This window comes from Protobothrops mucrosquamatus, unplaced genomic scaffold, assembly GCF_001527695.2.
Source record: "Protobothrops mucrosquamatus isolate PMUCROS unplaced genomic scaffold, P.Mucros_1.0 scaffold2357, whole genome shotgun sequence".
NCBI classification, from domain to species: Eukaryota; Metazoa; Chordata; class Lepidosauria; order Squamata; family Viperidae; genus Protobothrops; species Protobothrops mucrosquamatus.
Window position 1 is genome coordinate 43859 of NW_015388435.1, and position 27485 is coordinate 71343.

General features: G+C 41.6%; 1 protein-coding gene across 1 annotated transcript in view; it reads left to right on the top strand.

The window, feature by feature from the left end:
* LOC107295480 (galectin-4-like) overlaps positions 1–23681 on the top strand; it is a 30295-nt gene extending 6614 nt beyond the window's left edge. The window contains exons 6-8 of the mRNA XM_029285858.1: positions 22074–22162; positions 22864–23026; positions 23535–23681. Coding sequence (XP_029141691.1) covers positions 22074–22162; positions 22864–23026; positions 23535–23681 — 399 coding nt within the window. The remainder of the gene's footprint in view (positions 1–22073; positions 22163–22863; positions 23027–23534) is intronic.
* Positions 23682–27485: the final 3804 nt, after the last annotated feature.

The following is a 27485-nucleotide window of genomic DNA, read 5'->3' on the forward strand; positions in this document are numbered from 1 at the left end:
CCAGTATTTATACAGATTGTGGATGATGTCACTAGCCTGTGATTGGTCGAATCAGCTTACCTCTGTTTTGGCGGGCTTTGTCTGTCTCCGGGCAGATTTTCCTCCCTCAGGAGGCACCTGGCGACCAGGAACATCCAGCATATTGTGCCTCAATATGGCACATCACACCCACACCCACTCACTTGCACCCACACTCACACACACACCCAGCCACTCCAACTCTACCTGTCTAATTCAGTCTGGCCCATGTCATTTCTGCCTCCCCTGTATGTCTTTTATATTACTTCCATCCACTCTTGGAAGGAAAAGGGGGATTTCTCTATTTTTAGACAGTGAATGTCCTGTACGGTAGTTTCAGTTATCTTAACTACTGGGACCATGATATGACTGGCTCCATCCTATTTGGGACTTTTCAGATGTGAGGAATCAGAGGTTATTTGAAAGGGTTCACGCTCTGTGTTACAAGGCTGTGATTGGAACCTGGATAGCTCTTCAGTATAAGGTCATATAAAATGCAATTGGGTATGGGTCCAATTCCTGGTAGAGCCTTAAACCTCATTTAATAATATCTGTCTTCCGTGTCTGAAGAATCCCAAATTCCACTTTATAAGGCCTTGATAAGGCCACCCCTGCAATACCGCATCCAGTTTTGGTCACCATGATTCATAAAAAAGATGTTGAGACTCTGGAAAGAGTGCAGAAAAGAGCAACAAAGATAATCGGGGCTGGAGGATGAAACATATGAAGAACTGTTGCAGGAATTGGGTATGTCCAGTTTTATGAAAAGAAGGACCAGGGATGACATGATAGCGATCTTCCAATATCTGAGGGGCTGCCCCAAAAAAGATGGAGTCAAGCTTTTCTCCAAAGCACCGGAAGGCAGGACAAGAAACAATGGGTGGAAAATAACCAAGGAGAGAAGCAACCTGGAACTAAGGAGAAACTTCCTGACAGTTAGAACAATTAATCAGTGGAACAACCTGCCTCCAGAAGTTGTGAATGCTCAAACACTGGTCAGCCCCCTTCCAATGCTTTGTAGACATGGAGTGAGTCATCTCAGTGGGGCAAAATGATCAGCTGTGATTCCATGCAGGGCTGATTAATTATTTTTATCTCATTCACCTCAGAACTGCACTCAAGGTACACTAAAAATAATCTTATAAAAATAATAGGGTGAGTTGTTCAATGTTGCAGTAGGATCAGGCAGATACAGGTTATGGGGCACTTTCAGCCATGTAGTTTCCATCAGTGAATTTTGGCTTAATCCTTCTCTTAGCCAATTTTGTATGGAAAAATTACAGGAAGATGTGTTGCCTATGATGATGTTAGGACACACCTCTGCATTTTAGCTTCAAGTTGAGCATGGATAATGGAATGACTATGCATGATGCAATGGAAGCTTATTATTTCCTTGTAAATAAAGTAACAATAGAGGCATTGGGTTTGGGCAATGAGGCCTAAGGATTAAGATGTTAAAATGTGCCAGTGGAGCTGAATAAACTCACTTAGAAGAAAGAGCTGAAGAGTAACAAAGGAGATGGGTCTCCTTTTCATCTTTGCTTTGACTTTTACTCTTTCTGTCCAGCAGGTAAGGCTAAATTTTGTGGGTTGCAACAGCTTTTCAGCTGGGATGCCTGCAGATGAAATCAATAAGTATTTTGTGGAGTTTGTCCCCATGCTTTAACACATTTCTTCATCAAGGGGTTGAAAATTCAGGCAGAGGCTTTGAAGTACTTAGTCTTTTAATGATCAGGAATTCAACTCTATCAGTGATTCTGAATTCAGGGCGGCATCCTGTTGTCTGCACTGGATTTTTCAGGGTTCACATTATCATAAGAATCAGAGATAATCTCTTGTTGGACCTACTGAATTGGACCAATACAGAAGGCTGAAAATTTCTTTGTTTGGTATGAGAAGAGTTTGAGATGAATAGAAATAAGGGATAGGGCAAAATTCAGAGGTTCATTGGTACTTAAGCTACGTATCATGTGTGGTTATATTACCTGTAAACATCTAAGGGAGCTAACCCCAACCCTGAGGAAGTGTTCTTGTTTGTTTTTTTCAGAATAACAAGGATAATGCTGATGCAGAGTCTACGGTAAATAAATTACATCATGCTGGATGTCCTGATTCAATTCCCCTTTGGGGAAATGTCTATCCCCTTTTTTCTCATAAAACAAAACAAAACATTTAGTTTCAGAGAGAAAAATCAGTATAAATCAGTATCAGCGTAAGTCTGATATCTAGTGATGGAACAGTTGGAGAAGTCATATGTGTTATGTGAGAATCACACTGATACTCTTCACTTCCCTTGTAGGAAAATGCCATTGAAATGATGAAAAAAGTTCTAGTAAGTACAGACCCTATACCATTCCAGACAAATTACTGTCTGATCTCTTAAAAGTCTCCAGTGATGGAGCGCCACTATTTCTGAAGGGATCCAAACACTAATTCATAGATTCTGCCATGAATCTGAGCTCTTTTTGAATAGAGGAGGGGGCCTATGGTGAGTTTTTTTTCCCTAGTGAAGTGATTCTTAATCTCAGCAACTTGAAGATGTGTGGGCTACAATGCCTAATTCCCCAGCCAACAAAGGGACGTTATTGGAGCCCACCCATTTTAAAGCATGCTGCCTGAATCACCTTTGCAAGTCTATTAAAGGACTAATCCTTTCATGTCTGAATAAAGAAGGAATAATTTTTTAATGAGATGAAATGGCAGAGATAACATGGGTGGAGAGTCATATGAGAGCAGAGGTGATATCCTTTATTTCCATTGCAGGATGCACTGAATGAGGAACAAACAATGGAAATAATTGTAAGTAGCTTGTTGACTATCTTCTTCCCTTATCATAGTGAAATATCTTCCTTGCATGCAACCAAGAGACCCTTTTGGGATTACACCCACCAAAATTTAGCAAGTATATACAAAGTATTAATCTATACCAGCTGGCTCAGGAATTCTGGGTGTTGAAGTCCACGAGTCATAAAAGAGCCAAGGTTGCCTACCCCTGAACTATACTAAGGTTATGTATTTAGGAAGATAGTTATCTTGTTTTATGATGAAAGCTATGATACTCATTCTTAAAGAATATCGAACACTTCCACCAACCCCAAAAGTTTTAGGAATGGCTGGAGTGTGGGTTGAGTACTTAAACAAGGGTTTTAGGAGTCAGTATGGCCTACATCTGGTTTGAACCTTTTTTTTTTTAAATCGCAAAATGCTCTGAAACTGAGCAGATATTCTTGTAGCAGGTGGAAGAGGAAATAAAATAAAAATAAAATAAATACTCATATTTAATTATGAGTATGTTTCACATTTGAACCTACTCGGAGGAGGAAGTGGCAGTGAGGATTAAAAAAGAGGGGGCTACATGAAGCGGAATAAAAAACAACTACATTCCATCATAAGGATGTCTTACTTGTAGAGATGTATGACTAAAGTGAATCTCAATTATGGGATGGAATGTGGACATGTAGGGCGATGTTCTCAAAAGAACGTTGACCCTCAAGTGCCATGTCTGGTAAAGTTCCTCTTTTCTAACCTTATCAGTTTCCAATGTCATTCCTTGGGTTTCTCAATGCCTATAGGAAAATTCAAAAGAGAAAAGAAAAGGAAAAAGAAGCCTCAGAATACCATTAATTAAAGTTGTCTTTTAGAATTAGAATTCTAATTTTTAGAATCACTTTCTGTTTTGATATGGAATGTGTGTTTCCTAAGTGGGGCGAAGCACAAGTTCGTGTAAATCAGTGGTTCTCAACCTGTGGGTCGGGACCCCATTTGGGGTCGATCGACCATTTCATGGGGGTCGCCAAGCAAGGCTGTCTGCCATTATTTTTGTCCGCCATTTTTTTGTTCGCCAATTTTTTTCCCCTTTTCCGGCGGGTGCCTTACCTCCCTTGGGCTGGGCCAGCTGGTGGTCGGCCTGCTCCGTCTCTGCCGCTTGCCAGCTACGCCTCGGCCGGCACAGGGGGCGGAACCACGCATGTGCGGTGCTCACGGGCAGGGATAGTCCTCGACTTACGACCGGTTTAGTCCTCGACTTACGACCGGTTTAGTCCTTGACTTACGACCGGTTTAGTCCTCAACTTACGACCGGTTTAGTCCTTGACTTACGACCGGTTGGGGTCGCGGCATTAAAAAGGTTGAGAACCACTGGTGTAAATGATGGATACCTTTCAAATTTGATGTGCTTGCTTTTTTTTTACAGAATGCTTTAAATAAAAAGGATGTTGAAAAATTAGCAGTAAGTAGCTCTTTCATGTTCTGCTTTTTTTCCCTTTTTTTAAGTAATATAGTTCTTGCCCGCAATGAAACATTCTGTGTTATAAGATCCCTGAACCCCAAATCCAAACCCACTTCATTTGGTTGTAGGTCTTTTCAGAACTGTCCCCAAGGACGTTTCTGTCTCTCCCTGTAATTTCTGTCCCTTTTTGATGTGACTCACCTATGTGGTCCTAGTGCAGTTTTGTGGTTCAGGTGATGTATTTCCTCATTTCCTCTTCCAGGGCCCGTTTTACCAGGAAATGTTGAGGAAAAGAGAAAGAGGGATTTTTCAAAGGATTCAAAAAATTATAACGAAGCCTAAATTTTTCTCTGGGTTACTTAGTCCACACATTAACAGTGTACAAATGTCAGGCAACCCCGTTATCTTGGCTACAAATTCAATTGTATAATATATTAATTATTAAGGTGATCAAATAGTCTGCATTTACACAATACAGTAAACCACAAAAAAGCTAACCAAGATGAAAACTATCTAAATTTAGGAAGTTGTGCTGATTCAGTCGCCAAGTTATTCTTCTGTCGTAGGACCACACACAGATAGACCTTGACTTACGACCTCAACATAGCCTGCCCATAACGGGCATAAGTCGTGACAGTCATAAATCGGGTCACCCACATGACTGACCTGGTTTTATGACTTTTTTTTTTATGATGGTCGTCAAGAACTGCCTCAATCATTAGGGCCGGGTTTTGCCAGAAACTGGAATGCGGGTTTTCAACAAAACGATCGTAAATCAGGTTAGAGAAGTCATATGCGATTTCATGTCAGCATAGAAGCAATATCTTTTGTTTCATTTGCAGGACTGTATGGAAGATGAGTGTAAAATGGCTGATTTTGTGGTAAATGCTTCCCTTATGAAATATTCTCGTTGCATGTGATCAAGGACCCCGTTTGTGATTCCACTCCCACCCCCCAGCAACCATCACCATTGTCTCCAGAGCATCAGGAAATACGGCGAGGCTAAAATCCTGGGCCAGTTGTGGTAAAGGAGCTTAAGGCACATCTTTATCTCCTAAAATACCCCCCCACCTGCACTACTGTAAAGCAGGGTGCCCTAAAGTGAGGAAGGGTCGATGGGATTATTCATTATTGTTGTTGTCATTATTAGTGTCAGTGATTCTAAATCTTGGCATCTTTAATATGTGTGGACTTCAACTCCCAGAAGTCCCCAGCCAGCATATAACTGGGGAATTCTGGGAGTTATAGCTGTTATAACCATGTAACTCTGGCTCCAAACCCTAACACCTCTTCCCTTTATTGGTCTGAAATGGTGTAGGGTTTCCTGCCTGAGCAGGGGGTTGGACTAGAAGACCTCCCAGGTCCCTTCCGACTCTGTTATTCTGTTGTTTGCTATGTGTGTCATCAAGGCCCTGTGGAAATTATCCTCAGGGGAAATGTTTCTCATTGGAAGGGTTCCTATAAGGTTTCTTTTCTCTACTTGTGGTTTTTCTCTCTGCAAAATGAGAAATGCTTCCAACTCGACTGTGAAGTCAAAATTGCACTCAAATTGAAGATTGAGTGCTAAAAAGTCGGTTTTAATATTTAGGTTGGGTTATGGCTTCTAGGGAAATTTAGCTGTGGCCTGGAGAAGAGAGAAGTAAAATGGTAATTCAACTTTGTGTAAGTAGAATAGATGAGAAAGGGAGTCAAACTAGCCCCAGCTCGACTCTCTTGTCCTTAAAAAGGAGACACGATGGCTTTGGTTTGGCTTTCAAGATTCTACTACTAAATCCGACAGTGATATAGCAGCTTTCCCGGAATCCCTGCCATGGCTTTCCTTGACTTTGCTTGCCTCAAAATGATATTAATTCACGTCAATATGCTCCTTGGCCCTCCATATAACTCTGGCTCCAAACCCTCCATCAGTTTATTTTAATGGACTACAGTGGACCAGGTAGAGCCCACCCAGACGATCCTATCATGTACTGGCCCAGCGTAGGTATGAAGGAATCATTAAAAGAGAATCACGTTTTTTCCCTTTTCTTGTAGGATCTCATGGAGAAGATATTATACTTTCTTAAGGGATTATCACATGGTGATAAACCAATATATGTCTTGATAGTAAGTAGACACACAAGTTCTCTCATGTCTTTTAATGTCTTCTATGTTGTCCGCCTTAGATATGACCAGAGCAGCCCTTCTGAGCCTCCCTTCCCCCAAAAGGATCTCATTTCAGGAAGAATTCCACCAGGAAGCTATAAGTTCTTGGGAACATTGTTTTGACTATGGTCTGAAGTTGAAAGAGTCCTGCTTCACAGGTCTTCCCCGTGGCTTAGGAGAAAGCTTAAACAAGGATTTCAGGAAACCTTTAGGAGAGCTGCACAATAATGAGCCTTTTAAGAAAAAACAAATCACAAAAACTATTTTATCACAACCTGTCAGAATGCTATTAATTCATGTGTCTTTTAGGCATTATCACTCAGAGGCACAGCTCCTATCTGGAGAATGAAAGATATAGATGAAATTGATGTATGATATTGAAGTCAACTAATTCCAGTTATTTTTCCTTTATAGAAGGCACTCGTCAAACAGGGCCCTCTGGCTGAATTGGTAGTAAGTAGTTTTGATTTATCCTCTTCTGTTTCTTTCTTTAAGTTCTTGCATCTGAACAAACACTTCTTTTATTTTTCTTTCCCTCCCCCACTTAGAGCATCTCCAGAGTCCTGAGAGCACAAAACAAGCAAATAGGATGAAAACATTTTTCTTGTTTTTCCATTTGTTTTTTTAAGTAGCTTAAACCAACGTTTGTTTCCATTGCAGAATGAACTGAGTGAGAAACATACATTGGAAATAATTGTAAGTAGCTCTTCGGCCATCTTCTCCCTTTTCCACGGGAAATATTTTCCTTGCACGCAACTGATGTGCTAAGTTTCCTTTGCAGAATGCTTTGACTGTAAAAGAAATCGAAAAATTGATGGTAAGTAGATCTTTCTTCACCTTCTACCTTTTATTTGAGCAATGTACTTCTTGCCTGCAATGAAGCATCTCTGTGTTACGACAACATCGACCTCCAATCCACTTCATTTGGTTGTATGTATGGACCAGGTCAGAACTGTTCCCAGTGAACATGTTTCCACTGGGGAAGACTGAACTGGACAATTTCTTTCTGTCCTTATAATTTCTGTCCCTTTTTGGTGTGACTCACCTACAGGGTCCAAATGCAGTTTTTTGGTCAGGTGGTGCCTTTCCCTCACCTCCTTTTCCAGGGTCTGTTTTACCAGGAAATGTTGTGGAAGCCAGAAAGAGAAATTTTTCAAACGATCCCAAAAATTATAATGAAGCCTAAATCTTTATCTGGGTTACTTAGTCCACCTTTTTAGTGCTGTACAAATTACATACAACCCTCTTATCCTAGCTACAAATATAACTGCATTTCTGGAGGTTGCATAATGTATTAAATACTAAGGTGATCAAATAATCTGCATTTCCACAAAATAGTAAATCACAGGAAAAAAAATATCTGATTAAAACTATCCAAGTTTAGGAAGTTGCGCTAATGCAGCTGCTATATTTATCATTTTCTTGTCCTAGGTATCACATAAAGGTAGTTCCTGAATTATGACAGTAATGGAGCCTATCAGTTATGGCAGTCGTAAATTGGGTCAGCCATGTGACCAAACTAATTTTATGTGGTGGCCATTAGCAAACACTGTGGTTGTTAAGTGGGTACATAACCATAAATGTGAGCTAGCTGCCAACTTTCCTGACATGCAGGCAGGGGTGGCCCTTGGAACTTTTGAATTGGGTCTTAAGCTGAAGGCAGGACAAGAAGCAACGGGTGGAAACTGATCAAGGAGAGAAGCAACCTAGAACTAAGGAGAAACTTCTTGACAGTTAGAACAATTAACCAGTGGAACAACCTGCCTCCAGAAGCGGTGAATGCGCCAACACTGGAAGTTTTTAAGAAGAGACTGGACAGCCATTTGTCCGAAATGGTATAGGGTTTCCTGCCTGAGCAGGGGGTTGGACTAGATGACCTCCAAAGGTACCTTCCAACTTTATCATCATTATTATTATTATAAAGTACCTGCAAGGAGGTCCACTGTAACTTCAAACAGTCACTAAGTGACCACCTTTAAGTCAAGAGCTACAAATATATATGTGGAGATTTAATGCCAGGTTCCCAAAACATCTTGAGCCCCAACTGCCTGATCTATTAATAGATCATTTTTATCAGCAAGCATTTTATTTTTTGAGACAGAAATTGAATACATGCATTATTCCATTGGATTCTCTGTGCGGATTTTGGTTGTGTGAAAGAATATTGAAAAGAAAATGAAAGTGCTTCAGAACACAGTTCACCCATGGGTGCCTTTTTGGCTCTATTCGTCTCTTTTCTGATAAGAAATGCATGTTTCTTATCTGCGGAATGAAGCGATTCACATATATGATATCAAAGATGGTAGAGATGCCATAGTTGGAGAAATCATGTGTGATATCTTTTCAAAATATAAGTATTCTCTTTTGTTTCCCTATAGAATATAGGTAAAAGTCCAATTAGTATTTTTGGATTAATTGTAAGTATACCTTTGTTCATAATTCTTTGCTATTTTGGAGCAATATTCTTCTTGCACCCCAAAAACACCCCATTTGTTAATTCACACCTCCCAGAAAGCATCTTCAGAGACCCCAGAGCAGAAATAGAGCAGGCAGGGCCAAAACAGTTCATCTGTTTCAACTTTCCATCTGAAAGCAGCTTCAAATGCCTACTATACCCTCTAAAACAAAAATGATTCTCAAATTAGAGTGATGGGACCCCTGGGTGCCGAGTAGCCAAGGAAGAAACTTATATTTTGGAATTGTCCCAAAGGGGTACTTTTTGGATGGGGAGGATTTCTCCAAAGTTACTTTTCCCTGATTGTGTTTTTTTTCTCTCTCTGCAAAATGGTAAATGGCCTTTCTGTCAGATGCAATTTTGCTGGTCTTTCTTCATTTTCCTTCCCAGAATTAATTTTATCAGAATCTGTTTTGGAAGCTATCTAGAATTTGTTCTACTTAAAAAGGAGTAGTGAAGTTTCAAGATCCTGCTAGTATATATTATGGTATTTTTCCTGCAAACCCTCTTATAGCCTTCCTGACTTTGGCTACCTCAAAGATTGATGTTGTGAGGCCATTCACATCAATATCTTCTGTGGCCCTCAAGGAAGGGCCTACCAGTTTATTTTAGTGGACTGCAGTGACCCAGGCAAAGCTACGCACATCATGCATTCGCAAATTATGAAGGAATAGTGCTTTTTCTTCTTCTTCCTTATAGTCAATCGGAAAAAAGATAATACCCATTATCAAGAAAGCTAATGATGGGAAAGGAGTATCTAAACTGATAGTAAGTAGATATGCACTTCGATTATGTTTTATGTTTTCTATGTTATCCTTCTTAAAGTGAGGCTATCAGTATAAAAATATGATATGGATATCTAATGTTGAAGATGGCAGTGACAGCATGGGGAGAGAAGTTGTGTGTTTGGATTATTGGAAAGTAGCCATTTCCTTGGATCACTGCAGTTGTTAACTCTGTTTGTTGATGTTGCCTATATCTTTCGGTCGCAACGGCTTTATCTACTCTGCTCAAACCAAGTCAATGACATTGATACCCTCTGTGGCCCTCACAGACCCACTCTTGATTTGAACAAACTGTAGTGGCCCAGGCCTGACACACACAAATAGGACACACTGGTACACCATAATGATAAGAGGTATTCTTTTGTTTCCATTTTAGAGTATATTCACCGGTGGTGGAGATGAAAATACGGTAAGTAGGTTTTGTTTATTTTCTTTCTTTCATATTCTTCTTTGAACTGAACAAGGAACCATTTATCTTTATTCCACCGTCTAAAACGCGGAGGTGTCTCACTTTTAGAAAGAAGTATGTGTCTCCTCTATTTGGAGAATGCAGCCATCCATATGTCTGTTATCCAGAGATGGAACAGTTGGAGAAGTCATCTTGTTATCATGTGAGCATCAGACTGATAGCCTTCATTTCCTTTGTAGGAAAATTGCAATGGGATGTTGGAAAAAATTATGGTAAGCAGTTTGTTGTTTATCTTGTGCTCTTTCCTGGGGTAATCTTAGTCCTTATTATTCAGTTTTCTAGAGGGTAAAGATTCTTATTTTCACCAACAATCACCAAATACCAGTTCGTAGATTCTGCCATGAATTGCCTTTAATTAATTGCCATTAATTGCCTTTAAATTAAACCTATATCCTTTCTGAATAAAGGAAGGGGCCTATGGGGAGGTTTTTTTTTCGTCTAGTGAAGTGTTTGTTAACCTCAGCAACCTTAAGATGTGTGGACTACAATGCCTGAATTCCCCAGCCAATAAAGGGAAGTTATTAAAGTCTCCACATCTTAAAGCATGCAGTCTGGGGAATTCTGGGAGTTGAAGTCCACACAGTTTAAAGTTGTTGAGGGTGAGGAATATACGTGGGAGTTTCTGTCCCTAGTGGTTGTGACTTATCTAATATACCTGCCATCAGTTGCAATTTTGCTGGTCAGATGGATTTCATCCCCTCCTTTTCACGGGATTATTTTATTGAGTTCAGGTTTGCAAATCCAGGATGAGAGATTTGTTTCAAACAATCCAATCCAAAATGTTCCATGAAATCAAAGTCTTTAATCCCAAGAGGCATGTATGTCTATTCTTTTCTCTCTGAAGAAGGAAGGGATTAATCTTTATAATATAGGAATTACAGAGATAGGATGGTTGGAGAAGCCATATATGTTCTCAAGTGAGACTAGAACTGATACCCTTTGTTTCCATTGTAGAATGCACTGAGTGAGGAACATACAATGAAAATGGTTGTAAGTAGCTCTTTGATCATCTTCTCCCTTTTCCATGGGAAATATATTTCTTGCATGCAACCAGGCAGCCCTTTTTAGATTCAATCCCACCAAAGTTTAGTAGATATACCAAGGTTTTTATATTTAGGAAAATAGTTATTTTATGACGAAAGCTCTGATACTCATTCTTAAAAAATATTGCATACTTCCACCCACCCCCAAAATTTGGGGAGTGTCTGTGTGTGTGTGGAGAACTTAAATAAGGGTTTTAGGACTCTGAAAAAAAAAAACAATGTGTGTTTCCTAAGTGGAGGAGAGCAGCAATTTATGTAAATGGTGTCTAAAATGGTAGTGATGGCATGGATAGAAAGAATCTTCTGTTAAATAGAATTTGCTTGTTTCCTTTGTAGCATATTTTCAGTGTGCAGGATATCAAGGCATTAATGGTAAGTAGCTCTTCTTCATCTTCTGCCTTTTTTTTTTTTAGTAATATACTTCCTGCCTGCCATGAAGCATCCCTGTATGATAACAACACTGGCCCCAAACCCAAACCCAGTTATTTTGGTTGTATGTGTGGACACGGCCTTTTCAGAACTGTCCCCAAGGAACCCTTTTCCACTGTGAAAGACTGATCTGGACAATTTCTTTCTCTCCCTGTATTCTGATTGATTGATTGATTGATTGATTGATTTCTGCTCCTTTTTTGGTGTGACTCATCTGTGCGGTACAAATGCCATTTTGTTGGTCAGGGGATGCATTTTCTCTTTTCCTTTTCCAGGGTCAGTTTTACCAGCAAATGTTATGGAAGGGAGAAAGAGGGATTTTTCACACAATCCAAAAAATTAAAATGAAGCCTAAATCTCTCTCTGGGTTACTTAGTCCAGACTTTCAGTGTTGTATTTGTAGCCAAGATAAGCCAAGTTCCATGAAATTTCTACAACTGCATTTCTGGTATTTGCATAATATATTAAATACTAAAGTGATCAGTTTAGGAAGTTGTGCCAATGTTATTCTTTTCTCCTCGGATCACATACAGGTAGTCCTTGATTTATGACTGCAATGGAGTCTGCTCGTCATGGGCATAAGTCGTGACAGTCATAAATCGGGTCACCCACATGAGTGGACTGGCTTTATGACTTTTTTTTGCGATGGTTGCTGAGAAATGCCTCAGTCATTAGGACCGGTTTTGCCATAAACTGGAATAGGGTTTTCAGTAAAACTGTCGTAAATGCTGTTAGAGAAATCATATGTGATGGGAAGTCAGAGCAGAAGTAATTCATTTTGTTTTATTTGTAGGACTGTCTAGAAGGCGAATGCAACATGGCTGTTTCTGTGGTAAATACCTCTTTGCTTATCCTCTGTTCTTCCTTGTGAAATGTTCTCCTTGCATGGGATCAAAGACCCCTTTTGTGATTCTACTCCCACCCCCAGCAACCATCACCATTGTCCCCAGAGCATCGGGCCCAGATCAAGGCTAAAATCTTGGGCTAGTTTTGAATAAAGCAGCTGGAGGCACCTCTTTACCCCATAAAATACCCCCACCACCTGCACTATTGTAAAACTGGATGCCCTAAAGCAGTGGTGGCGAACCTTTTAGAGACCGAGTGCCCAAACTGCAACCCAAAACCCACTTATGCATTGTCGAGTGCCGGGTGGGTGTGCCACTTGGCTGGGCGTGGCCCATTGGGTGGGTGTGGCTGTGGTGGTAACGGCAGACTGGGTGGGACTAAAAAGTTCAATCAATCAATTCCAACTTTGCAAGATCTTTTTTTTCCCGCGAGAAGTTGAAATTGATCGATTGAACCTCTTTTTTTTTTGCACACGGCGGCAGAGGCCTAAAGCGAAAAGGTTTTATAAAACCCAGCTGAAGGCCTAGGACTGGGGCGACGGCACGCGTGCCCACAGAGAGGGCTCTGAGTGCCGCCTCTGGCACCTGTGCCATAGGTTCGCCACCACTGCCCTAAAGTGAGGAAAGGTCCATGGGATTATCCATTATTGCTGTGGTAGCTATTATTATTCCTAGTACTATTATATCTGCAAGGAAGCAACCAAACTCGGAGAGCACCAAGGGAGTATATTTACAACCCAGGATCATTAACCTAGAAGCTGTCTAGCAATCCACCATCCCAGTGAGCACTTCTCATAAATTAGGATATGGTGACCTGTAGGACACTCAACAAATTCATCCCAACTGCCCAGACACTCTGGGAGTCGGGTAGCCCATAAATGTAATGTATTATCTTCATCAAGGTTGTTCAGCTCTGGGTATGTAGAATGGGAAAGGACTCAATGTAGCTCCAGCTTGACTTTCTTGTCCTTCAAAAGGAGCGGTGAAGGCTTTGGATGGGCTTTCAAGATTCTGCTATTATATCCGACAACAATAGAGCAGCTTTCCTGGAAGCCTTGCCAGGGCTTTCCTTGACCTTGGTTGCCTCAAAATGTTGATGTGGCTTTATTACATACAGTACCTTCTCTGATGATGTGAGACCTTTCACATCAATATCCTCCGCGGTCTTGAAGGACTCGCCAGTTTATTTTAATGGACTGCAATGGCCCAGGCAAGACCCACCCAGGTATTTATGTCGTCCACTGGCACAACGTAGTTATGTAGGAATCCATAAAAGAGGAATAATATTTTTTTCTCCTTCCTTGCAGGAGATCATGCAGAAGATGTTAAACGCTCTTAAGGGACTATCACATGGCGATAAGCTGATATATAACTTGATAGTAAGTAGATACACACTTAAATTCTCTCATTTCTTGTATGTCTTCTATGTTATCCTTCTTAGAGATAATCTGATCAGCCCTCTTGAGCCTCCCAAAGGATCTTCAGACATTTCAGGAAGAATTTCTAGCAGGAAACTATTAGCTCTTGGGAATATTTAAAGAAAGACATTGTTTTGATTATTGTCAGAAGTTGAAGAAGTCCGGATTCTCAGGCCTTCCTTGTGGCTTAAGAGAAAGGCTTAAACGAGGATGTCAGGAAACTTTTAGAAGAGCTGACAATAACGTGTCTTTTAAGAAAAAACCCGCAAAAATTCTTGGCTCACAATAACCAGTCTCAGATTGCTGTTGATTCATGTGTCTTTTAGGCTTTATCACTCAATCTGTGATTAAAAGGGCACAGCTCCTATCTGAAAAATGGATACATAGATGAAATTGATGTATGGTATTTAAGTTAAGAACTGATCCCCTTCATTTCCTTTGTAGAAGACACTCTTGAAACATGGTCTTCTGATTGAATTGGTGGTAAGTAGTTTTGACTTATAAAGAAATTCATTTTAATGGCATATGAAATGGCAGAGATAGCATGGTTGGAGAAGTCATAGATCTTCTCGTGTGAGAACAGAGTTGATACCCTTTGTTTCCATTGCAGAATGAACTGAGGGAGGAACATGCATTGGAAATAATTGTAAGTAGCTCTTTGACCAGTTGAAGTTGCTGGAACCTTGGGTGAAAGTGACCATGTCATAATGGAATTTAATATAACACAAACACTAGCAACAGAAAACAATCCAACCAGGGTCTTGAACTTCAAAATAGCTGATTTTAACAAACTCAGAGAGAACCTAGGAAAGATCCCATGGATGAAAATCCTAAAGGGGAAAACAACCCAAGAAGCTTGGGAAACTCTGAAAAATGCGATCATAAAAGCCCAGACCAGCACAATACCACTGAAAAAGAAAAACAAGAAATTCAAGAAGAAACCAGCATGGCTGCACAAAGATCTCTCTGACAAACTGAAAGACAAAAAGGACAAATACAAAAAATGGAAAGAGGGGCACATAAAGGAAGCCTCTGAACACTGTTAATTCAAATGTTTTTTTTTTTACATTAAGCACTCTCTATTGTGATAAGAAATGTGTGTTTCCTAACTGGAGGAAGCAGCAATTCATGTGAATGTTATCCAAGATGGTAGTGATGGCATGGGTGTCTTTGAGTCAGAATAGAACTTGTTATGTTTGTTTCTTTTGTAGAATGCTTTGAATGGAAAAGAAATCGAAAAATTAATGGTAAGTACCCCTTTCTTCATCTTCTGCCATTTTGTGGAGTGATATTCTTCTTGCATGTGATGAAGCCTCCCTTTCGTGATTCTTCCCCTGCCAGAAAGGAATTCACTGAATTCTCTGGGCAGATTTTGGTTGAAAGAAAGTGGAAGAATATTGAAAAGATACTGAAACAAAGTATGGTGTGTGCCTTTTTGGCCCTACCAGAATCTGTTCTGATAAGAAATGCATCAGTCTCATCTGTCAAACGAAGTGATTCACATAAATGACATCAAAGATTATAGTGATGGCATAGTTGGAGAAATCATGTGTGATATCTTTTCAAAATAAAAATAATACCTGTTGTTTCCCTTACAGAATATAGGTAAAGGTGAAGTTAACATTTTTGAGTTAATAGTAAGTATTTTTTTTTTCATATTCTGTGCTTTCTTGGAATAATATTCTTCTTGCATGTCATAAAACATCCCTCTTACCAGTTTCATTTGAAGCAGTTTTAAATACCTATTATACACCCTAAAACAGAGGTAGGCAACCATGGCTCTTTTATGACTCGTGGACTTCAACTCCCATAATTCCTGAGCCAGCATGGCTTGCTCAGGAATTCTGGGAGTTGAAGTCCACAAGTCATAAAAGAGCCAAGGTTGCTTACCCCTGCCCTAAAACAACACCGACTCCCAAACTGGTGTGATGGTCCCCCCGGCTGCTGAGTAGGGAAAATATAAGGGAGAAACTTATATTTTGGAACTGTCCCCAAGGGAGACTTTTGGGATGAGGTGAGTTTCTCCCCAACTTATGGTTTTTCTCTCTGCAAAAGGATAAATTGTGGGCTCAAATGGCCTTTCTGTCAGATGCAATTTTGCTAGTGAGATGTCTTTTCTCATTTTCTCCCCCCCCCCAGGGTTAATTTTATCAGAGTTTGTTTTGCAAAGCCAGCTTGACTTTGGTCCCCTTGAAAAAGACTAATGACGTTTTGGATAGGCTCCCAAGATATATATATATATATTACAGTATTTTTCCTGCAATCCCGACCATTTCCTTGACTTTGCCTGCCCTTGTAGGGGTGATGTGACTTTAACATACCGATCTGATATTGTGAGTTCATTCACATCAATAATCCTCCGTAACCCTTAAGGACTCACCAGTTTATTTTAGTGGGCTGCAGTGGCCCAGGCAAGTCCACCCATATCATGCACTGGCACAAGTTATGAAGAAATCTGTAATGCTTTTTCTTTTTCCTTATAGTCAATTGGACAAAAGATAACACCTATTATCACGAAAGCTAATGGTGGCAAAGGACTGTCTAAACTGATAGTAAGTAGATACACACTTAACGTGTCTCATTTCTTCTATGTTTTCAATGTTATCCTTCTGAGATATGACCACAGTAGCCCTCTGGAGACTCCCTCCCCCCTGTCACACCATAATTATAAAGATATCCCTTTGTTTCCATTTTAGAGTATGTTCAGCGATGATGAAGATGGAAAAAGCGTACGTAGCTTCTGATTATTTTCTGCCATTGCTTTCTTTCATAGTCTTCTTTAATCTGAACAAGGACCCTTCTTATCTTTATTCAGCCTCCAGACTCCCCAGGGCATCATCACAGCAGGAAGAGCCAAACTATTTGACCTGTTTGTAACCTTCCTTTTCAATAATTGATTTCTTCAAAATAGATCCAGCAATTGGGGTCAAAATTCCCTCTTGGGACTGAGCCGCAAATGAGAGGATTTAGATCTCAGCCAAAGGATGCCCATGCGGGGAAGATGGCAAAGCATGATATATGCATGACGGCGTCTGCTGAGATCTGGTGAATTGGGTCCGCAAGGAAGTAATTTCACAAATTACGTGATTATACTGGCGCATAGGTGGCTTTATTTTTTCAATTAGCAAGTTTGAAATTGAAAAGAATCAGTCCACGTTATCAAAAACAGGCACATTTCTGCCAGTGAATAAAAGGTATTTGTGAAAATGGGTGCAATATCGAAGATGACAGCGATCATATAATTATAAGTAATGATTGCTATCATATGAGATTAGAACTGATTCCTTCTGATTCCCCTTTAGTGTATGATGTGGAGTGCTGGCAGAGGTGGATTACTGGAAAGTAGCATCTTCATTAGATCCTAACCTTGCCGTATTACTTCTTTGTTGTTGCCCGTTTCTAGTAGTTGGCCTGGCTTTGCCTCCTTGGTCCATGTCATGTCATTTCCATCTTCTATTCTCTTATGGGTAGCGCAGTGCTTAGAATGCAGTATTGCAGACTAACTCTGCCCACAGCCTGGAGTTCGATCCTGACGGGGCTCAAGATTGATTCAGCCTTCCATCCTTAGCAGAGGTCCTCCCAGGAGGTCTTGGTTTGACTTGGAAGCCAAATGGAAAGGCTGATACAAGGCAGGGGTTTGTGGTTGGCTGGCTCAAAATCAAAGTTGTGTTTTGCAGCAAAGCCATTGATTTGGTTCATCACTTTCTGTCTTCCAGACTCTCCCTTATTATCAACCTGTCCGTGGCGGACTCCGTCCTGGGATGTCTGTGTATATGCAAGGCCTTGTGCCCAAAGATAGCAACAGGTAAGGGCAAGAAGCTACCTTCCTCAAAATAATAATCATAGGATTATTATGTTAAGGCTAGATTATACTATCCAAATTGCATGCCAAGATTAAAGCCTTCCTTAATTCTTTGGACAGTGCCTGCTTTTTCCAACTCCAACTTGATTCTTCACTTAAACCAACAAACTAGCATCCTACAGATTCTAGCTTCAAGGCAAAGGAAAAGAAGGGGGCAGAACTCTACTCTGAGATTCCTGCACTTCCCATTTAATTTTCCGCTTGTCTCTTCCTCCCTCTCTTCCAGAACCTGGGTGAACTTCCAGGTGGACTTTGCCTGTGGCCAGCATAATGGGGCTGATGTTCCCCTCCACTTCTGGTCTCATATTAATGCAGAGACAGTTGGGCTGAACACATTTCAGGCAGGCAGGTGGAGAAAGGAAGAGAAACACACACTTCCCTTCCAGAAGGGCGAGCATTTTGAGGTCGTCTTCATTGTCAATGACTTTGGATACCAGGTTGGTACACCTGACCGAGGCTCTTTGGGACTGCTGGTGCCTCCCTAACTTCACCATTTCTCTGGAATAAACCATAAATGTATTTAATACCAACTTTCCCAATTCATATCTTCCAGTAGAGTTTAAGAGATGTACAAATAGTTCTCATTTAGTACCAACTAGCGCAAGCAATGAATTGATGCAGTTGCTGAGTGAAACTGTGACCGTGTTTATGATCAAACTTCAGCTTTTCTTTACGTTACAGTCCTGCGAAGGCAAGCATTGGTCGCAAAGTTATTATTTTATCACTGTCCTAACTATAAAGAATCACTAAACAAGGACGACCTGCAACTGAAGGGAAAACCATTTGATCTGGAGGTTCCGGGTCGCGCCGCCGCAGTCATGCGAAGAGAGTCCTGCGAGTTTCCTCCGCTGGTAGACCCTTGATCGAGTTGAAAATCGCCCCAGAGGGGCGATTACTGTTGAAGAGGCCCTCATTTGACTGCAGAGGGGCGGCGGCACCCTCTGCAGTCCGAGCAAGCTTCTTTGGGCTGACGGAGTAAAGATCAATCAATAAACAGGTTTTTATTGCAAAGAAAATGGATGATCCCAATTGAGCATTGATCCCTTTGGCTTTGCCCTCTGACAGGTCCTGGCGGATGGGGCGTTATTCTGCAACTATAGGCACAGAATCCCCCCACAAAACGTGCAGGTCATCAAGATTGATGGAGACCTGGTACTGCAATCTCTGACCGTGATTGGAGGGTCAGTGATGGTAAGTATTTGCTATTGACAAGTCGGCACCTCCTGATCCTTGATCCCTCTTTGGCGATTGATTGTGAGTTAGTTCAATTCCTAAGCTGTCACTTTCTCTTTCTCCTCTCCTGGCATTCTTCTTGCAGGTGCAGTTGGCTGGTTTGAAGGTCAAAGTTGTGTTTTGCAATAAAGTCATTGGTTCATCATTTTCTATCTTCCAGACTCTCCCTTACCATCAGCCTGTCCCTGGTGGACTCCATGCTGGGATGTCTGTCTATGTGCAAGGCAAAGTGCCCAAACGTGGCAAGAGGTAATGTGTGTTTTGGGGGCTCACAGGAAGGGCGAGAACCTACCTTGCTCAAAACCATAATGATAAGAGTATCATGTTGTTAATGGAAGGTTAAATAATTCTATGCCAAGATTAAAGTCTTCCTTAATTCTTTGGATAGTTCTACTTCCTGCTTCTTCCAACTCCAACTAAGCCATGATGGCTAGGAACTTGATTCTTCTCTTCAAGCAAAAACCCAGCCTCCTATAGATTCTCTATTCTTCAGGGCAAAGGAGAAAGGGGCATTGAGAACGCTATTCTAAGTTTCCTGCACCTCTCATTTAATATTCCTCTTCTCTTTCCCCCTCTCTCTTCCAGTTTCAAGGTGAACTTTGCCTGTGGCAAATTTGTGGAGGCCCACATTCTCTTCCACTTCAACCCTCGCTTTGGTCAGGGGAGCGTTGTGCTCAACACATTCCGGTATCGGTCTGGAGGGTGGGGAAAGGAAGAGGAACACAAGAATCCCTTCCAAAAGGGCAAGCATTTTGAGATTATCTTCATTGTCAATGAGGCCGAATACCAGGTTGGTACATGTGACAGAGGCTCCTTTGGGACTGCGGGGGCCTCTTCATTCCCCCCCCAAACACCAATCCCCGAATTCACCATTTGTCTGGAATGAACCACAAATGTATTTAATACTGACTTTCTCAATGTCATATCTTCCAGATACGGTTTAAGTGATGTGCAAGCAGTCCTTGTTCAGCGATATTGGGGCTAGCAACTTAGTCATTAATGGGGTCAAAAACATGAGATTAGACCAGCTTTTCTTTGCTTTGTAGTCTTGTGAAGGTTGTAAATGCCAGGACTAGTTGCAAAGTTACTATTTCATCAGTGTCCTAATTGCTAACAGTCACTAAATGAGGATGACCTGCTGCAGAATGGAAAAACTTTTGGTCCAGGGGGGGAAAATAGATGCCAGTGGAATGAAGGACTCTCAGTTTTTACATGTACTCATTTTAACTCTTTTGATCCCCTCAATGACTCTGCTTACTCTGCTCAGCTTCGGGGTGGGATGTGTTCCTGGCAAACAGGTTTTTCATGCAAAGAAAATGGATGATCCCAATTGAGACTTGATTGCTTCTGCTTTGCCCAATGCCAGATCCTGGTGAACGGGAACCCCTTCTGCAGCTACAAGCACAGAATCCCCCCCAAATTTGTAAACTTCATTAACTTTCCAGAAAACCTGGAGTTGCAATCTCTGACCATGATGGGAGGACAAATATTGGAGATCACAGTAAGTGTTTGCTACCAACAAGTCAGCACCTCCTGACCCTTGATCCCCTTTTACGAATAAATACTGAGTTGGTTCAATCCCCACGCTGTTGCTTTCTGTTTCTTCCCTCCAGTCATTCTTCTCGTACATTTTTCTTAACCCTTAAGAATTGTGGCCTCTTTTGGTCCTCAGTTATCTTGGCTTACAATTCTGCATGCAAGCAAATAAATAAATAAATAAATAAATAAATCCTACAGCTAGACTAGGACCAAAGACTGCACAAGGAGCAAATTTACCCCACGCCAAGGCCCTGCTCTTCCCCTTGAATATGCCTATAAAGCAGAGTTTCTCAACCTGGCAATTTTATGATGTGGGGTCTCAACTTCCAGAATGGCTTAGCAGACACCCACACATCTTTATTAACAAACAGGAACAACCAGGATTTTTGCAATGGCTGAATGCGGTAACCTGCCTCTTCAGTCAGAAGATCAGAAGTCTGTCCCATGTGCTTTCTCCACTGAAGAGCCCGACTCTGAGACACGGAGTGATAAGCTTCTGAGAAACATCCACAAAAGATAGTTGGCACAAGGCCACAGTCTAATTTTTGGCTTCATGCAAATACCTTTCTACATTTTTGTACAGCAAATGGAACAATCCCCAATTGTGTCTTTTTTTAAAACAATATTTTATTAAGTTTTATAAGGGTAGGGGAGGGATAGGGTCAATATAGGTATTGGGGTTCAGGATACTCAATTGTGTCTTAAGAGCTGAGTTCAATTGCTTTTCCTACTGCAGGCTTCAGACACACACACATCATCTTGGGTGAACTACATACGGGACACCACAAAAAAAAGGGGGGCAGAGGGCAGTGGGCAAGGATATGCAAGGCTAGGGAGAAAAACATGGAGTTTGTAACAGCTTCTTTGGATTTCTCTCCCACCAGGTGTTGACAGGCTCTGCATTCTACTACCCAGTAAGTATCAAAAGATTTGCTAACTCAGCCTGTCTCACCTGGTTTGGTTCACCAAGCCTATAAAATCACACAGAAGGGGGGGGGGGGAAGCAACAGAGTTCAGAATATTTAATGGAAAATTAGCTTCTTTATGGTTAAGAAGGGGGGGGTAGCATTAGTCCATTTCCCCCGTGTTAAAATCTGCACAAAGAAACCAGCTCTTAGAACCAAGGTTTATGATTTGATCTATAAACTCAGTCTGTTGTGATGCATAAGCCAGGGGCTTTCACGGGGGTTTGATAAATAAAATTCAGCAGACATGCCAACCCTATTTCTTGTGTTCGTTGCACATTGCTTTGGTGGTTCTGCCCAGACTGCCATCTTGACTATTTTGACATACACACACACACACACACACACACCCTGTAGACAGCCTACTGAGCAAACAAACGCTTGAACTCAGCTGGTGTCTCACTTTTGAGGCCAAAAATTACTTTCCTGGTCCAAGGCAGTGATGCTTGTAACCACAAGGAATGCAGGAAAAGATAAGATCCGAGTCAAGATCTCACAAGTTGCCTCCTGCCAAGGTTTGGGTCTCCTGTTTGGCACCCGAAGACCTACTGGACTGCAACCAGCGTAACCCCCAGCTAGCAGGGAGAAGAGCTGCACGGCGGAGGGGGCGCGAAGTGTAACCTGGATTCTTGCCTATTTCAGCCGGTGCCCTACACGGGCGACATTCCTGGAGGTCTGGCATCCAAGAGGACCATCACAATACGAGGCTTTATTCCAAAGAACGCTAGCAGGTTTGGGGGTCTCTCTTTTTTTGCAGGGCTCCAGTTTGGATTTGGCACAGCAAAATGCCAGTGTTAAGGCCTGTCATAGACCTTTCCTGGTTGATCTCCTTTCTCTGACTGTCTCATCTCCTCTGTACGTCCGTAGGGTCAGCCCAGAGAACAAGGAGGTTAAGGGGAATGGAAGCAAATTCCACATGTAGGCTGTGGAACTCACTGCCAGAAGAAGAAACAAGGGCTGTTAGCTGAGGGGAGAGTTCCCCAAAGGGGGACATCTGAAATGTCATGAAAGGACTGACGAATTGTTTAGGGATCTCTGGCTAAGGATTAGGACCTGAACCGTCCATTAAGCAGGACCAGCTCTTCTTCATCAGAAGAATGCTCATCATTACTGGACTGCTGCTGAATATGCATTTTTTCATATGTGTTTGTCTCATTTATCGCTCATTAAGAGTTGGTTTGATTGTGGCAGAACATAAAAATCATGAATAAATATCTAAAATGATAAATCGAAGATAAACATTCAGCAATAGTCTACCGATAAATAATATTTACAAAGAGGAACAAGAGCCGGGGTTTTTTTTTTCTTTTAACTTTCACCCATGGAGCATCTGTCAGGCTGCTTCTGGATTAAGGGGCAGAGCAGAATCAAATTTCCTTTCATTTATTCTAAGGTCTACTCTTCAATGCCTTCTTTTTTCTCTCTTTCTAAGGTTTGAAATCGATTTAATGGCTGACCAGAATATCGTTCTGCACATTAATCCACACATGAAACCAAGGAGATATGTGGTGCGCAACTCTTGCCTTAATGGCAGCTGGGGAGCTGAGGAAAACAATCTCCTCTTTAACCCTTTCCAATTCGGGCAATACTTTGAGGTGAGTTGGGCAATTCCAGCAGGAAGGAGATCACAAAAGTCAATATGGCAGCCACAGCTATTCAACGGATGTTATTGCCCCTACTTTTGATTGGCCGACAAGAAGACAAGCAGGCAGGCAGTGGGGAGGGGAGAGAAGACCCATCATGTGCCTTGCAGAAATGTAAGACTCCATTCCCCATAATTCCCAGCCAGCACAGCTTTCAGGAGTTGAAATCTGAACCTATAGTGGAGAAGAGTGGAATTGCCTCATCAGAAGTCCTTTCAGAACCATGTTTTTAGCTCTCCCCCCTGGAAAATTGTCCTTACCTTGCCCTTGGGATTTTTTGGGAGGGGGAGAAAACAGTTGCAATCCTCCCCCCTGAAACTCCACCCTTTATGAATTGGCCATGCGGTTTGATTTGGGGGCAAGCTGTGGATGGCGTGGACGGCAGATCCCCCTGCTTGGAGGATCCAAGGTGATCCAGATGTGCTGATTTCCCAGACTAATATCCTTCCCCTCTTCCCAGATCTCAATCTGCTGTGACAGTCACAAGTTCAAGGTTTACACCAATAGCCGCCACCTGTTCAACTTTGCTCATCGTTATGCCATTATTGGACACATCTGCACTATGAATATCCAAGGAGATGTGACCCTTTCCTACATCAAGTACTAAGCAATGGGGGGGGAGAGAAAGAGATTACTAGTGGTGCAGACTCCCTCTTCTCTCTCAGTCTGCCAGTAGCTTCGAATCCTGCTGAATTTGAGTGGTCTACAAGTTCCAGTAAATCAATCCATCTGAGACTTGAGAACAATTGAGAATATTAAGCAGCATTTTCAATAAAGCTTCTTGATCAAGCAATGCAACAGGCTTACTTTTCTGCCTTCTGAATTTGATCTGTAGATGAATACAAAGCATTTTTTAAGTTGGTGCCCTCCGGATGTGTGAGAACGTTTCTCAAACTTGGCAAATTTAAGAGATGTGGATTTCAACTTCCAGATATCCCAACCCCTTACTGGATCCTGATCCCAAAAGGGGAAAACAATTTCCCTACTTTCCTAAAGCCTAGGATGCCCAGAACTGGATCAGTGAAAGACCAGATCTATTCACACAGCTTGTTTTAACCTTGTTTATATACAAAAGGAAGCAGGTTAAGTACCATGACTACATCTTGTCCGCTCCAAAGTAGTACATTTTAAAGAAGTGCTCGGATTCTGGTTTAGTGTCATTTTGGGAACTGTTTGTGCTCTGTTGGCTCAGATTGCCACAGATATAATCACATCATAGGACTCATTCTTATCTTTACGGGGTTCTCAGGATTAGATACTCTTTTGTGTTGCTTCCTTGTGTTTCATGAAGCCAATCAATTAAGCCAACACACTGTTTTCCATCAAAAGGTCTTTTGCTACTTTTGGAAGTGTTTCAGAAGGGATTAACTTCTTGTTTGCAAAAGGGAGCTAACCCCTGATAAAGAATTATATGATGGAAAGAGCACCACGCTTACATAAAGCCATTTGGAGAAGGTTGATGAATCAAAATATCAGGGATTTGGCACAAGAAACAAAGCACAAATAGGGATCTGTGAAATTCCTTTCCTTTTGGAAGAAATATTCTTCAAGGGGAGCCTAGACTTAGTCTCCATAGGGAACAGAATGAGGTGAAATGGAAGAATTACAGAAAGATATGTTACCTGTATGAAGCTATAACTTCACAGAGAGCAGAGACACAAGCGCTGCTTTTTAGCTTCAATCTGAGCATGGAAGATGGAATTGTGCATGATGCAATGGAAGCTTAACATTTCCTTGTAAATAAAGTAACAAAAGAGGCATTGGGTTTGGGCAATGAGGCCTAAGGATTAAGATGTTAAAATGTGCCAGTGGAGCTGAATAAACTCACTTAGAAGAAAGAGCTGAAGAGCAACAAAGGAGATGCGTCTCCTTTTCATCTTTGCTTTGACTTTTACACTGTCCGCACAGGAGGTAAGGCTAAATTTTGTGGGTTGCAACAGCTTTTCAGCTGGGATGCCTGCAGATGAAATGAGTATGCATCTTTTTGAGTTTGTTGTCCCCATTCTTTAATTAACACATTTCTTCATGAAGGGATTGAAAAAAAATTGAGTACTTTAGTCTTTTAATGATTGGGCATTCAACTCTATCTGTGGTTCTGAATTCAGGTTGGCATCCTGGTTCTCTGCATTGGATTTTTCAGGGTTCACATTAGCGTAAGAATCAGAGAGAACCTCTTGTTGGGCCCACATGCGAGCATTTTTCTCTGTGCACATTATGGATGTGTGAATTTGGAAGGATATTGAAAAGAAAGTCTCTCCTAACAGCTAATATAAATGTGTGCTCTTAGTAAATATCACTCTGTGTTATGTGAAAGAATGCATGCTTTTATCTGGAGAACGAAGGGACTCATATGTCAGATACTGAAGATGGAGGTCATGGCACGGTTTGAGAAGTCACGGGTGTAACCACATCGGAGTAGAACAATTACCTTTTGTTTCCCTGTAGAATGGCGGTGGTGGTGAAGGAACGTTGGTAAGTAGCTTTCATTTATTTTCTGCCATTGCTTTCTTTCCTATTCTTCTGTCCAAACAAGAAATCTTCACATCATTCTTCCACCTCAACCCAAAAACATCTTCAGACTCCCCCCCAAGCATAATCACAACAGGAAGCACCAAAATATTTGGCCTGTTTTTAACCTTCTTTTCCAATCACCGATCCCTTAAAAAATAGATCCAACAGTCGTATTGGGGTGAAGATTCCCCCTGGGGATGAGATGTGCATGATGGCGTTTGCTGATCTGTGGTGAATTTTGTCAGCAAGGAAGCCGTTTCACAAATCCACCTACAGATGAAACACGGATCTCCTATAAAAGCCCCAGAAATGCAGAGGAAAACGCAAATGCTCTCTTGATTCCACCAGCCTGACCCAGTTGGCACTTGCAATGCTTCTCCTTTCCTTAGAAGTTCCTCCAGTGCATGGAGCGATTGGATACGATTGCGGGATCCAGCCAGTTTTGCTCAATCCACTGATCACCCATAGAACTAAAGCAGAACTGGTCCGTGGCTGCAGTTCTGGTGCTTCTTCCACCCCTTCCTTCCTTCCCCTGCCACGTTGGAAGGATTAATCCTTAGCAGAGGTCCTCTCAGGAGGTCTTGGTTTGACTCAGAAGCCACCTGGAAAGGCTGATAAAAGTCATGGGTTGAGGTTGGCTGGTTCATCGGTTTCACTCATCATTTTCTGTCTTCCAGCCTCTCCCTTACTATGAACATGTTCCTGGTGGTCTCCGTCCTGGGATGTCTGTATATGTGCAAGGCACAGTACTCAGAAACACCTACAGGTAACGGTCCTTTGGGGGCTCACGAGAAGGGCAAGATGCTACCTTACTTAAAGTAATAGTCACAGGAGTATTGTGTTGTTAAGGAGAGGTTGTATAATCCAAATTCTGCCTTTTAAAATGTTTTGGATAGTTTCACTTCCTGCTTCTTCCAACTACAACTAAGCTATGCGGGTTAGGAATTTGAGTTTTGTCTTAAAGCAAAAATAAAAAATAAAAACTCCTACAGATTATAGATTCAGAGCAAGGGAGAAGTGGGGGGGGAACTCTCCTCTGAGATTTCTGTACCCCCCATTTAATTTTCCTTTTCTTTTTTCCTCTCTCTCTTCCAGATCCTGGATGAACTTTAATGTGGACTTTGCATGTGCCCAGCATAAGGGGACTGATATTCCCTTCCACTTCAGCCCTCGTTTTAAAAGGAAGACTCTTGTGCTCAACACATTTGAGTCTGGCTCTTGGGGACAGGAAGAGAAACACAAGAATCCCTTCCAAGAGGGCCAGCATTTCGAAGTCCTCTTCATTGTCACTAAGGCCGGATACCAGGTTGGTACATGTGACAGAGTCTCCTTTGGGACTGCAGGTGCCTCTTCATTTCCCCCCAGAATTCACCATTTGTGTCAACGCTGCAAATACTGTATATTCTTGCTCTGACAATATGCAGAACTGTCTGGTATTTTTATAGTTAAACCAGGCAACAGTGAAAAAGGGAGGAGAATAAGGATAGCCCGGGAAAAAGAAACCGGAAGTAACCTTAATAAATGCTTTTAGGAAAAAATATGCCTGAAAGTCCTTTTAAGTGTTTCGTTAATCAGACACATGACAATTTGTCTGGAATGAACCACAAATGTATTGTATCGCTAAGTTAATATTTCCTCACTACAGGATGACCTGTAACTGAAAGGAAAATATTTTGGTCCAGGGGGAAAAAAGATAGTCATCGGTGAAAAAAAAGGCCTCTCTCTTATTACATTTACTCATTTTGACGTTTTTGACCCCCTCGATGGCCACTGGGCTACGCTTTGGGCTGGGATGTGTTCGTGGCAAGAACAAAGAGATTTTTTTTCTGCAAAGAAAATGGATGGTCCCAAACGTGACTTGATCTCTTCTGCTTTGCCCTCTGACAGATCCTGGTGAACA